We start from the raw sequence: 15108 nt of genomic DNA, 5'->3' as shown, positions 1-15108 counted from the left end.
GAGTTTCTAATTCGTATGAATCTACAGACTTGGATTTTGACTTCACAAACATGTAATTTGAACCAGTGCTGTATTCAACATACCACGTGACACACAAAAATCGATATTTATCTGTTTTTTTTAATATTTACTTTTAAATTAACAAATTGAGTAATGTTTAGTTCTAAAATTTGAATTATAATTTACAGTTTGCTACCAAACTTATTAACATAAGTTCATGAAATAGTAGTTCAATAAATTTTTGAATGTGAGTCAACAAACGAGATAACATGGCCTATCACCTGTTACCTGTATAGAAAGAGTTAATGAGAATTAAAACTATCAGTATCATTCAGAGATATTGAAGTACTACATTTGAATAATGAAAAAAAGTTATGATAAAAGTTAGAACTATATTGAAGGTGTGTGTCATGTATTATGCTATTGAGGTTGTTGTTGAATTATTGATGGATAATATCAATAATTGCAATTTGAAGTGGAGAACTACACTTTTGGTCTAGTTTCTATGGTAATTGTGTTACTTGATTTTAGAGTCTGTGACTAAATCTTGAGCAAAGGTACCAAAACCTTTCTTCACAGTGTAGAGTAGTTCGCATAATATTTAATATGAATACAATATACTCTGAAAATGTCCTGATCCCTGCCTCCTCACTTCGAGGATATTTGTTGATATTTATTTACTCAGAATATTAATCCAGAAGAAACCACAATACTGAGACAGTGAACAAGGACATTTTAAAGAAATATTATAAAACTGATTTATTTGTTTTAGTTATTTTTATTTTGCATTGGGATTTTAAACAAGCTGATTTCAGGTACAAACATAAGTGCCTTGTGAAATATCAATATACTGTTTTATTTTCTTTAAAAGCATTATTTAAAGAGAAAAAATTACATTTGCTTACTAAAATAGTCTATGGTAAAGGCTATATGGTTTTTACTTTTTGTTTTTAGGAATGATGAAAAGGAAACTGATTCTTTATCAGACACTGACAGTGAAAAATACCAGAGTCTTGATGAAGAAGAAAAGAAAACAAGCCCTTTACCAAGGAAAAAATTTGAGTGGAATGACCATATAAGGTTTAGTATTGTAAAAGCCAATGAATTGATCTTTAAGATGTATACATTTTTTATTTGTTATTTTTCAACTTAAAGCTTCATGGCTTAGGTTGGAAAGTAATGATAAAATTATAGATCCTGTAGATTGTATCTCTTACAAAGCCAAGCTATAACTGTAGGAAAGGTTAAATGTAAAAACTGGGTGCCAACATGCTGTAAATATTTTTTGCAAAAGCAAATATATATTTAAAAAAATGTAGGAGATATTAGTAGGTTTGTAAGAGTTAACAGATGTAACTTTTACTAATGTAAATTCTTGATGAAAGTGATCAGAAACCCTTTCTTTAATGTATATTTTGTTTCTTCTTCAAATGATCAAACAATTAGCAAAGTAGCTCTTACTGCAATATTTGGGATTTGTAAGAAAACTTGTACTTTAAAAAAGGTATATAAAAGAAAGAAAAAAAGAAGAAAAAATTTTCACTAGGCTAAGGCTAGCTATATATGTATATAACAGTAACCAAATTGGCTACTAACTGAAAGTTCACTAGCCAAAATGCAAAAGAAAAAAGCCAATGGTAGATGAAATACATTCAGTACTATCTCTCCCTGTTATGAAAATATTCAGACATAAGTTTCATCCATTAATTTTTTCTAGACATTTTATGTATGAATATGTATTTTCAACCACTTATCTTGACTATGAATATTGTTTTTATAAGACTTCTAGATAACAACTTTTACACATGTAGATTCAACAATTGAAGAAGTTTGTTCAGTTGCTTCAAATCAGTTTTTTAGAAGGAATGAGAGAATGATGCAAGTATTGTTTGGGGAGTTTAATGTTTCCATGAGAATGTTTCATTGTAACCAGCTAATCACATTGGGTGAAGCTAGGAAAGAAACATTTATTAGCCAACTGACATTTCTAGTTGGCATTTATGTCACTGACTAGTCCAAGGAAATTTTTCTCAAATTGTAGGTGTTTTGTTCAAGGAAATTATGGTAGCAGTAAAACTGTGCTGGATATTGAGGAGTATCACACATGCAAGTGATGTTTCGCATGAATCCACAGATTGGTGATGAGTCCTCACAAATGCTGGTTACTACAATGATCACTAGCTAAATTCTAGGCTCAAAAGTTCAAGGTTAGAGGTTGATAGTGAATGTTTTAGGCCTATTATACTGTATTATTTGTAAGCTAACCCCCCTGAAGTATAATATTATCCATTTTGTCAAATTTTAATTCATTCCCCCCCAAATTCACCACCCCCTTCCCACCCACCCACGCACGCTCAACATTTATGGGGAAATCTCACTATAGTGATCAATTGATAAGCCTTTAATGATATTTTGTTGCACAATTGCACATCTTTCAATGGGATTCCCCCAAGTTTAAAATAGCAGAAAATTCAAGTGTAGTATACGTTTTTATTCTCTTTTATTATCACAAATGCAGGTTTAAAATTTTATGGTATATCAAAAATATGAAATAGAAAATGTGACACTTCATAAAAATTGGTGTTTTTATGTTTTTCTGCCAGTTTATTTGGTACTCTTGCTAGAGGCTTAAAAAGTTAGTTTGAAGTCCTGTATTAACTGGTAAAAAAAGGAATATGAGCACAGTAGATACAAATTACTTATAAGCTTAACTGTAACATCAAAATAAGAGAAAATATGGATATCATGGAGCAAAAAATGTTAATTGTTTAGAAGTTTTTACGGTTAATTATAATTCACAGTATTTTGGTATTACAGTGACATTACATAGTACATAATAATGTACTGCAATTAAGAACTGTGTATCGCCAGTGGAACCATGTATAATAAATCTCTTGCAGTATTTAGTTTCTAAGGTACACTTTTCATTGTTTGATGCATTTAGAATATTAATAGATTTTAAAACTTTTTATAGTTATGTAAAAGTAGTTTCCAATTGTTAGAAACAAGCTTTTAGAATTGGGTATGTGTGCTCTTTAACATTATATAATGAAATATATAATTAGCAGAAAGATATGTAACCATTTCTAATTTGTTAATATTGAAATACATGTTTCCAATTTTATTTCAAAGATTAAAACCATTCAGTATAGTAAAAGACCAGCTATTCTTTGAGAAAAAAACAGGAATAAAACATTACAATCACCAGTGTTGGAGATGTTCACTCTATGGAATTACCATGTGAAATGATTAGATGGATTTAGTTCACTTTTTCTCTAGTCACCAAAAACTTTCATCACTAAGTTTGTATTTGCTTTTCTAGGTCAGGTAAAAAGTTGGCTTACTTGAAAGTCTGTAGAAACTTCTAGAAAGTTCTTTAAGTATTTGTTGTTTACCTTATTTGATGAGACATTATTATCACTTTCACAGAATTGAGCACATGTATAAAAAGATCCTCTGACTTTAGTCAAGTCCCACAGCAATCCATTACAGATCATATAGTGGTTAGGCTAATAAAGTTATAGAGATAATTCTTAAAATTTTGCTTCATAATGCTGATAAAATTTTATTTGATACAATTAAATAATGTTTTTCAGGGAGCTGCTCTGTGATGCTGTAAGAATAAAACTTAAATGTTATGAAGTATCTAAAATGAGAACCCAGTCAGCTGAAGATTACTTAAGATTGTTTTTAAAAATGGAAGTTAAGAGACTGTGGCCTCCTGGGTGGATGCAAACACGGTAATATTAATAAGTCGTCCTTTATTTTCTCTTATGATGTATTTTGTCCTTTGTTTTCCTTTATGATGTATTTTATCCTTTGTTTTCCTTAATGATGTATTTCTTCCTTTGTTTTCCTTTGATTTATTTCATCATATGTTTCATTTTCTGATTTATTTCATTCTTTCTTCTTTTATAATGTATTTGGTGAAAAATATTTTTCTCCAAAATTATTAAACAGTCTTAATACTATTTAATAGTTTAAAAGGAGGTTCCATTAGTGCACATTACTGATAGTTTATTATATTCCTGTGTCTTAACTAAGAGCTAAAACAATTTATCAGATGTCATAATGGAAGAAAATATTTTGTATTTTGCAATTTTTATTGCTAATGAATGATTATTCATACAGATAAACTTATTTTAGTAAAATTAAAGTGTAGAGCTCCTCCTGTATGTTTTTTATGGGTCATACTCCTATTCTAGCATTGCTAATATGAGGTACAGAATAGCAACAATTTTATTGTAAAATTTCTTTTGTTATATTCTAATAGTGAAACAAAATATTTAAATTTATTATCTAATATAATTTATATTACAAAAACACTTGGAATTTAGTCAATAGTGGATCTGCATCTAAAATTAGACAGTAGGTTAAGAGTAGCAGTACCAAAACTATTTTTTGTTTTGATGGTTTTCAGTGATTGGATATTTTACTTGTCTTTTCAGGTGTATTCAACTTTGTCTTTAGGTATAATCATCAGCACACCAGTGCATATTTGTGTGTACAAGATTTTGTTCTCCTAGTACTTTAATATGATGATAATCTTCACAAATTTATTTTATTGTTCATAGAGAAAAAAACTTCTTAAAATGAACATATTTATGACATATTTTCATTGTACTGGATAAACTGTAATTTATACATTTATGAAACACTCAATGTTAATTATTTTCTAAATTTTATCCTGACAACTGTCACATTGTTACTTGATTGACATTATCTGGTTGATTTTACAACATAAACTGCTATACTAATGATTGAACATGATATTAAATTCTAGAAAAAGTTTCATGCTGATGATAGTTAACAATTAATTTCAATTCAGTATAATACAAATATTCTTTAAAACTGTGGAGTTCTATTCTTAAACTGTGATGTTTTCACATCTAATGTCACTGGTTTGATATTAAAATTATCCAAGAATTAGCAATCAGGTTAAACCCAATCTTATGGTCCATTAAGAATTGTGATAGAATAAGAATGTAGAAGTATGTACAAAATCAGTCAGTAGTCTGGTTAATTTAAGGTGGGCTTGTCTAAACCATGTATTAAATTGGCATTGTTCAGGAAGAAGTGCAATAATGATAACCACTAAAACACATGTGCTATAGTAGTATAAGTAATACAGATATAACAAAAAGAAGTATGTGTATCTATGTATAAAAGGCTTAATTAATGTTTGGAGGGTGAACTCAGTTACATATATAATTTTCAAAGGTTGAACAGTAAATTTTTATTAGTTTTTCATTAAAAGTCTAATGTGATGTTTTTAAGTACAATGATGTGATTTTATTATTTGGTTTACAAATTAACTAGTGGTTTATACTAAATTATTTAACTTTGTATCACGTATCATATTGGACATATAAATTCTATAAAGTTATTTATTTTTAACTATTTTCCTCTGAGAAACTGACAATGATTTTTATAAATTCTATAGGATTCTGTTCAAGGAGAGCAGCAGTGTTCACTCTTATCTCACGTAAGTTTCCTGTAATTACCTAAGTATAAACAGATTTTATTATCTACATTTTAATGTTGCTTTTGAGTTGCAATTTAACAGGATCCTTGTATTCTTTCAAAAGTTCTATAGGTCAGATTTTAGTTTTACAAACAACAGAGCAACAAATTATAAAGTCTAAATCTGTAACAGTAGATTGAAAATGTGTTTACATTGATGAGTTTGATCAGTGTTTGTGATAAATTTGCATGAATGCCTAAAATCTAACAGCTTTATAACATTCCTCTGATATTTGAAGTAGAGTTTATATTTCCAAAGATCTTGGCATTAAACAGTATTTTCTATGATTGTCATAATGCTTTAGTTTTTCATGTAAATATGATTATTTTGATAGATATTCACTATGAGTACAGACATCAAAAAATAGTTAATTTATTTGTTATTGTCCTATGCTAAACCTTTTTGTATTGTATTTATATTCAGTTGATATTGTTTAAATTTTCAGAATAATAAAAATGTCAGATTTTGTATGTGACTGTGAGTACATTTAGCTGCTTTAAAGTATAGTTTTCAGTATGGGTACTTTGTTATGCCAAATAAGATTCTTTAAATAGAGCTATTTTTGGTTAACTATTTCATCATTATTTGAAATATATTGCTATAATTAATACTTAATTAATATATTAGTGTTTTTTTAATTATTTGATTTCCAAACTAATATTTTAGAGATTTTTCTAAAGTAAGTATTATTTTTTCAATAACATGCCGAAGTTATAGATTCAAAATTTCAACAGAAATGAAATTTAGTTGTTATGGATGTTTATTTGTTTATGATTTCAGTTTTGAAATATTTATATTAAAACAGATAAGTTTGTCATTTGTAAGAATATTTACCATAATTACTTACATAAAAAAATAATAACACTTTAAAAGTACTTCCAACAAGTAATCTGTCAAAGCTTTGATTTAACATGTTTTTTTTTAATGTGATTTATCAACTTTTTTGATTTAAATATGTTTTTTTACCATTATAAACATAGTAGCCTTATTTGTTATGAAAGAACTTTGCTCTGTATATCCTTAGTTAGGTATTACTTCTTTCTTTAACAAAATAATGTCTATTGACTGAAGTTAAAAATCTTGTATATATTGAAAATCATGGTGTCTGAGCATTCATCTGTCTCCTGTTTATGGCAGCTGCTACAAGTGCTGTTTTTTAAAAGCTGCGCATGCAGGCAAGGCTCAACATTCACCTTTGAAGTGATGGGAGAACAGGCATGAATAATGTTGATGTTAAGTTGTAAGGAATTAATCACACTATCATTCGCAATTCAAAATGTGATGTAACTTGGAGAATTAAAATGTAGATTTACCGTATGTTATTGTTAAGTGGCTCTTAGCATGACTGAAATGCTCAAAAATTACTTTTCACAGTGGGTGGTATAAGTAGCTCAGAGTAGTGACTCTGAGTGAAACCAAAAGTGCAACAAGTAATATGTGCACAAATTTGATATTCTTTTCATCAAGATATTCACTAATTTGGATTTGAAGAATTGCACTTTTTTTAAAATCATTTTATTTTTTCTCCTAAAAGAGAGGAGATTTATTTTTATGACTTGAATAAAAACAAATCACCATCATATTGAACTTCTAATTCTTCTGAAGTCTATTATAGTGTCATATTTGGTGCTTTTCTAATCTAGTCCATCTAGATTCTAGAGTAATGTTGTTTATCTTTGGAAAAATATCAAAAATCTTTGGGTTATTTTGTGATCCTTCTTTTTCATTTTCTTTGTAAATGCTGATGCATAATTGGAACAGGAGTACCTTCCTGAAGAGATTGTATATTTTGATTTTAAGTAAATCTGTATTTGAGTAAATTTTAGAATAAATAATCCTCAGCAGGTATAATGATTCTTTCATTTACTTTCCAGAAGTAGATCAAGGAAGTTAATTGCTTGTAAGAAATTTCCAACACCAGAAAGTGTCGGTGTGTTGCCTTCAAGTACTGGAAAGCTAGCATTTCATTGTGGAAGTGATCTTGGTCTGCAAGAAGTTGTGTATTTAGGTCCATTTCATACTGGAATTGGGACAGTCAATTCTGAAGTTTTGTGCTCATCAGCAGGTGACAACAAAGTGGGATTAGAATCTGAGAAAAGTGTAGCTAACCCTGTAGCTTTGTCTGAAAACTTAATAAACCCAAGAACCTCATCAGCAATTTCCTCTTCTCATCACCAACCACTTGTGTCTACTTGTGAAAAGCCAGTACTAGCTACCTCCGAGCGTTCTACATCCAGTGCTTTTGATGTAAGAAGTACCAGTTCTTTGCCTTGTAAGCAGCAACTTATGGCTAGCCAACTGTTGGTAGAAGCTACAAATATTAAGTCACTCCCTGATATTGAAACTAAGACAACCATTTCTTGTACAAGTACAAAAATTCCAAAGACACAGAGTAATGTGAATGTTTATCAAATGGCCCAGAAAGCTTTGTTAAATGATAATGTAACATTAGGTAAAGATATTACTGTTCAGCTTCTTCCTTTAGACACTCCATCCACAAAGGTTACTAATAGTGGTCAAAAGAGGAAACCAGATATTAATAAACCCCAGGTTATTTCTGGTAGTGAGTTTCACACTGTTCCATCTAATAATGAATCTCTTTCTTCTCCCAAGAAGGAACAATCAACATCCTTCCAAACAAATGTTATAAAGTTTACTGATGCAGCAACAAAAGTTTTACAGAAAAGCACATCTCAAAATTCAATGGCTTCAGACATCCTAAGCCATATTATCTGTGCTAGACTTGCCGATTTTCCTAATACCAACACAGCTTCAACTAATATCAGACAGTTAACTCAAATGGTAGACAATGTACAGGTTCCTAATCCACCAGTAGTTTCACATCCTTCATCAGCACAACTTGGGCATAATTTAATTTTAAAGCAATCTGGGCAATCATGTTCTGAAATTCCCCAGTCTTTGTCTATGCAAAGTAGTGGTTTGACTGGCAATACTAATAATGTTAGCTTACTGAAATCTTCTGTGAAAACTTTTTTACCTCAGCTGGATGCCATGTCCACTGAAATGAAGAACAAGTTGCAAATTGTATCAGTTTCTCAAAAGCAGTTTCGAAAAGAACATGGATCTGTCAACAGACAACAAGAAATTAATGCCTCTAAAGATGTAAAACAACCTGAGGCTCCAGATGTTGGTTGTATGAGCTCTTTGATTAACCAGCTTACTGGAATTGAAAAAGAGGAAAGTGAAAGGTTGGCAATGTCAAACCAAGCATTTGGGTTTTTAGAAGTTTTCAAAAAGTCTTTGGAAAGTGGTAGTGTCAGTAAACATATTCCAACTACTATACAACCAAGTGCCAGTTCTGGATCGTCAGTACATTTTAATACTCGAAAACAAGCATGCAACTGGCCTACAAGACCAGTGAGCTCTACCCCTAAAAGTACAAGTAAGACTGATGCTTCCTCACAAAAAAGTGTCAATATTTGTACTAATCAGTCATCATTTGTACTACCACAATTGTCTTCACAGAACATTATGGCAAAACTGATTGATAATACTATAGTAGAAAGTTTAAAAACTGATAAAAAGCCAGTGTTCACATCAGGAATTACTTCAGGTACTTATGAAAAAGTTCACAATCTTGGTTCTAAAAAGCCACCCACAACGGAGTTTATTTTTGAGGGAATGAAAGGTTTTCCTATTCCTTTACCATCTGTGAGTACAACTACGTTACTTCAGCCTGCTACACAAACAAGCTCTGTGTTGTCTAAAGGTTGTGTTGCATTGTCAGAACCAGTTATTAAAGAACACAGGAAACCTGATTTTGCAACAAAGAGATCTGTGAAAAGAGGCAATATATCATCTAATCAGCAAGATGTTTCGCAACAGCTTGTAGCAGACCAAGCAAGACCAGCAGTTCCTCAGACAGGAAGATCCAGTAACAGGAATAATATGGTATTGTGAATATAGTTTTTAAATAAAAATTAACTGTATAAATTGTAATTTGGTAAAATTGTAAGAGAGGAATAGGATGTATACTTTATACTTGATTCACTACTTTGATTAAATTTTTTTTTTGCAAATCAGCATCAATGACGATATTTGAAAGTGTGAAAATGATCTTGTGTATAGGGATTTGAACCAGAAAAAAGAAAGAAAGACAAACAAACATTTTTTAAGAAACATGAACAAAAACAGATATTATATTCTGGTATTAAAACAATATACAAGATTTTGTCAGTTAATAACATTTTTTTTTTCCATTTTCTTTTAGTCTGTTATCTCTATTTCTTTCCATTATTTTCAGATTTATGGCAATTTAGAAAAAAAAGCACTTTATTGTCAATAAAATATACAAGATTTTGTCAATTAATATCATTTTTTTTTTCCACTTTCATTTAGTCTGTTATCTCTATTTCTTTCCATTGTTTTCAAATTTATGGCAATTTAAAAAAAAGCACTTTATTTTCAATAAACTTGGCATAAAATGTAGTTTATAAGTTAAGTTTTAATACTGTCAGGCAGGTGATAGCACTGTCTGTATAGGGGTGGCTTGAATTGTTCATCAAAATGATATTTTAAATATCTCCTTTAATATGTCATAAGAAATTTACAATACTATACAGTGTTTCCTTTTATAACAATATCTATGTAATGACTTAGTCGCAAGTTCTAGGGATATCTGTAAATATCATAGCAAAATAGTTTGAATTTCTTGTTCTTCTATTGTGTGCTTCTTTTTTATCACGTAACTCAAAAATCAAAACAATGGTGTCAGTCAATTTCATTGAGGTGACATAATTTCAAATGGAGTATCCTCTTTTATAAGTATTATTAATAACTAATAGTAATTAAAATCATAATTGTAGTGTAAATGATAAAAAAAGTAAAGAAAAACGTTTTCAAAAAGGAAGTAAATGTAAGGATGACTAATATGATAATATCAATTCTACAAAAACAATATAAAATATAAACACGATAGCAGGGATGGAATTTGCATCATTCCTTCATAATAGCACAGGGAAGAATTAACATATAGTAGTATTATACTACTATATGTTAATTCTTCCCTGTGCTATTATGTAGGAATGATGCAAATGCTATCCCTACTATCTTGTTTGCATGGTTTTTTGAAGGATCGATATTAGCCATCTGTATTTACTTCCTTTTTTTGAAAATATTTTCTTTACTTTCTTAGTTTTGATTTCTCAAGTTAAAAAAGAAATATTTAAATAAATTCTCAATCTTCAATTTCTGTGTCACATGATGCCTCTCTGCTTTAAATTCTCTTTAGTTTTTCTTTCTTCCCTTATATGGGTTTCAGAATGTCCACCAATTAGAAACACCAACTATAGATATTGAGAGTCTAGAATTTGAAATATGAACCTCCCACATTCTTTATTTTCGGAGATATCAATAAATTTATTACCCTCGCCACAGAAGCTTTTCAATGGTACATGTTTATAGCCAATAAAAATGGCCATTTTGTAAACTGAGTGATTATAACATTTTTGTTTGAGTTTATTTTAGTAAAATCACCATTTCCCAAGTAGATTTTATTGAGGGTAGTTTCAAGTCAGTATTTTAGTAAGTAAAGAAATTTGTTTAACCTATTTACAGATTAGTTAGAAAGCCAGATGAATTATAGTAATTTCGAGGAATTCTGTTTTACTGTTTGAATTATTGATTGCATATTCAAATGCATGTTTGAATGCTGTATGGATTATTTTTTGGACAAACAACGTAGAAAGTACAAGACTTATGAAAGCAGATCAATCCCTCTAGCTAAAAAACAAATTACAACACTAAAGAAAAGTATAGCTTATAACAGTATATTTTTTTTATTTATCGTTATATATTTTTCATGAAAGTAACTAAAATGTAAGAATTAAAAACTGTTGGGTTAGATAAGTAAACATTAAATAAGTTTCTCTGCATAACTTGAGCAGTATTTTTTTCTGTTGTAGAATTTGATTAAATTAAGCAGTGAATTCATGCCTGGGAATTAATGGGGCAATGGAAAATAAGCTGGGAGGAGGAGTATTGATACTATAGATTACACCTAATGCAGGTGCCATGTTTTTTGTTTGCAACTTGTACGTATTACTGTTAAGCTGGGCAAAAGGTGATTAGTGACTTGTCTTGATATATGTACATATCAATTTAAGAATGTGAATCACAAATTCTTGTTTGAAAACATATATTCATTTTCTTTACTTTTTATTGTTATATCCAAAATAAATGTGTAGGAAAATTGCACATATGAACACTAAATTCATCGAATGTCTAACAGTGATAATAGATTGTTCATGTTTAATTGATTACTTCGAAAGGATGTTTGTTTTACATGGTGTTTTCAGTGAGATTGTTGAGAATTTTTTTTTAAATTTATAAACTTGAACTGGGGCAAAAGAAAGTAATTTTCATTAAGGGTGCAGCATTGTTGTTTATATATATATATAGGAAGTAAGTCCATTTATTAATTCAGATAGATAAAGTCTACTGATTTCCTTTCAGTGATGATTTATTTGGAGTGTACTGTATTTAGTGTTTTTTTTTGCAATGTTATTCAACAAAATACACATACGTGAACACTAATACTTGGCTAGAAAAAAATTTAACTCTTATTTTATTTTGTTTGAACTGGAATGAAACTAAATGAGGCATTTGTGACTTTTGTAACAGGAGCTAAAATTTTGGTTATGTTTACAGCTGAACTGGAATGAAAATATTTTGGTTCAAGTCATGACTTATAAAAACAAGAACTAATAGTATACATATGATTAAAAGACATGTTTTATTTAAAGTCCAATTAATTTCTAAAAAATAATCTTTAAACTAGATGGGAACTGGACAGGCATCCTACAGTTAATATAATTTTGGCAGATGATGGTTTGCTTCTAAACAAAAGTTAGTAAAGAAAAGAAAAACTAAATTGGATTGTTATGTTTAGGAGATATGATCCATTTCTTTTATATAGCATTCAGAACTTTTAGCAATGAAGTGCTGTTTGACATCAGCCTTGATGTAGTTTAAATCATGGACTTGTTTAGTGGACCAGATTGTTGTGAACTGTTTTATATTTGGGATTTATTTATTCATTAAAGCATTCAAAAAGCAACTTTCACAGATGTTTTTGAAACCATTCTCTTCTGTTATACATTTAACACAGGATCTTTCTCAACTAGAGCCAAAGTAGTTTTTCTTGGATATCAGAGCAAGGAACAAAAAGTTCGGGTAATTGTTTCTTGGAAAGGCTTAATCCAAATGTGCGATCCACATGATGTTAGTTATTTCAGTTGGGAGTTATGAACAATGAAAGAAAGATGGGTTTGAAGTGACTGCACCAACTTACCAGCAAAGGTCATGCACACAAATTGATTACATCTTTTTCTTGATTCCAAAGACAAATTATGTGACCTCTTTCATTGTTTTTGAGGTTATAGACTTTGTTCTTGATCTTCTGATATGACAAAAGGCTACTACTACTATCACTACTGTCATTATCAGCACCAAACCTGTTTTTGAGCTCTGCTGTAGCATCTTTGGGCTTGATAGATGAACTTGCCTCATCAAAGGCTGCCAAAAAGTCCATCATGATTGCAACAACAGTGGCTGCACATGCAGGTGATCAAGGGAATAATGGTGATTGATGATGACATGCCAAAAAGTAGCAAAGTTCCAGTCATGGTCAGCAGAGTTTGGAACTATCTGCTGAAGATCTATTGGGCTCTGGTCTGAAAAACATATGCAACAATGGGTGAAGAAGAAAAAGACTCATGAAGTGGACCCATCTATTACATAACAAGAAGTAGTGTCATTAAATATGTGGTTTCTGCTAATGATTTGGCCAGCCATAACTTGGTCAGTTTTTGTCTGATTTGGAAGCTGATATGTAATCATCATAAGTTTCACAAATATTGGATAAATCCCAGACTTTTTTTACTTCTAATCTCTGCCATCGAAGCTCCTTTGGATGAGGGAGAAATTCTGTGTTAATTGAAATCAAATAAAATATTAAATTTTGCTCAAATGTCACAATACATTTTGGTTAAACTAGCTGATACCAGTTAAAATTGAAGTGTCTTGTCATGAATTCTATGTGGTTTTTTCCTTTTATTTTTTTATTATAAAAGAATGTTTACATTTGCAATATGCTGTAATAAATTAGTATTTCATGGTTGCATTTCTATTCTTGGCATTTTTTAAATTGTAGGAAAAGAACAATAAACAACTTTAAAATTGCAAATGCTAAGTATAAATGGCTGTTTGATATTTAACTTTATCTTGGCAGTTAAACGTTTAAACAGCTGCCTTTTATTAAGATATTGAAATTGCAGATATTTCTTTTAAAATATAAATTTTTTTATTATTTTATCTTATTCCTTGTATATAAAATATAAATTGGATATAAATTGGAAAACCATCACAGCACATATTATAGTTAGGAACTTCTTATACAATTGACTAATGTATATTTGAATTGAAATAATGCAAAATAACATTAATAAATGCAGACCAGTATAGCAAACTGACTAGAAATATTGAATGTTGTAAACTAACATAGCAGATAACTAAAGTTTGTGATGAATCTTCAGTTTGGCACCTTTGTGTTGATAACATGTTAATGAGGTAAAATATGCTTAAAAATACATTAGTTTATGTTGACTTCATAAATGTTTATATTTGTATAAGAAAGCGTGTTATAAGATCCAAAGAGTTGAGTTGTTGTAACTAGCTTCTTATGTGTAGTTTCTTTTCTTAATAGTGAATTGTGTTTATATAAAAAGTAAAGGCTGGATGATGGTGTTCTCTTGGGGTTACCATGAAACAGGGTTTCCATAGATGTTTGCATGAAACACCTCTTTAAAAGATATTATTGAAACCTGTATAGAAAAAGTGTTTGTGACTTAATTCATTGTTTTAGAGCAATTTGTAAAAGAAAATTTACAATTGTTTATAAATTGCAATAAAACCTGTTAATATGACAAAGTGCCTTTAACTAGTTATTAATTGAGAGATTTTGTGTTGCAAAGTAACTTTTGCTTGTTATGATTTATTTCATAAACAAATTGTGCAATAACTCCCTATTTGCTTATAGAATTTCAAACTTCATGGACAGAAAGAAACAGTTACAGTAGCTGGAGGTCATCAAGGTCACTATCAAACTTTATCTTCCTCCGTAAACAGTAATCCTGTGAGTTACCAGACAGTAATTGTAACAACCTCTGTTGACCTGCAACATCAAACTGAACCCTTGACCATTGGTCTCCCTTCACAGAATTCTGACTTGTTCACAGTACATGTTACTAGTCACTTGAATACGCATTGTAATACTGAAGAACAAGCAACCTCAGTAAGTGGACCTGGAAATGAGCAACAACAGATTATTTCTGGAAGTTCAGCAGTGGTATCAGATGTTAGTGTAATGAAGCCTCAAACCAGTAATATAGGTAAGATTTTGGTTATATACACACACATACATATATATATACACACACACACACACACACACACACACACACACACACACACACACACACACACACACACACACACACACACACACACACACGACGACGTATACTTAATTTAAATTTAATTTACTTACTTATACGTACGTAGTA

The 15108-nt window shown here is 30.0% G+C and overlaps 1 protein-coding gene across 3 annotated transcripts in view; it reads left to right on the top strand.

The window, feature by feature from the left end:
• The window catches only part of LOC106462394 (ubinuclein-1-like), an 87074-nt gene that overhangs the window by 49238 nt on the left and 22728 nt on the right, over nt 1-15108 (top strand). For 2 of the 3 annotated variants that reach the window (XR_002611232.1, XM_013922319.2), the window contains exons 10-14: nt 955-1080; nt 3597-3740; nt 5444-5485; nt 7399-9436; nt 14583-14934. Coding sequence is in view for 2 of the 3 variants with exons in the window: in XM_013922319.2 (XP_013777773.2) it covers nt 955-1080; nt 3597-3740; nt 5444-5485; nt 7399-9436; nt 14583-14934 (2702 nt within the window). In the remaining variant the exon portion in view is untranslated. The remainder of the gene's footprint in view (nt 1-954; nt 1081-3596; nt 3741-5443; nt 5486-7398; nt 9437-14582; nt 14935-15108) is intronic. The other variant, XM_022389642.1, reaches the window with a different exon arrangement.

This window comes from Limulus polyphemus, unplaced genomic scaffold (assembly GCF_000517525.1).
Source record: "Limulus polyphemus unplaced genomic scaffold, Limulus_polyphemus-2.1.2 Scaffold1156, whole genome shotgun sequence".
Lineage (NCBI taxonomy): Eukaryota > Metazoa > Arthropoda > Merostomata > Xiphosura > Limulidae > Limulus > Limulus polyphemus.
The sequence above is the reverse complement of the archived record's forward strand: the minus strand, read 5'-3'. Positions and strand labels throughout refer to the sequence as shown.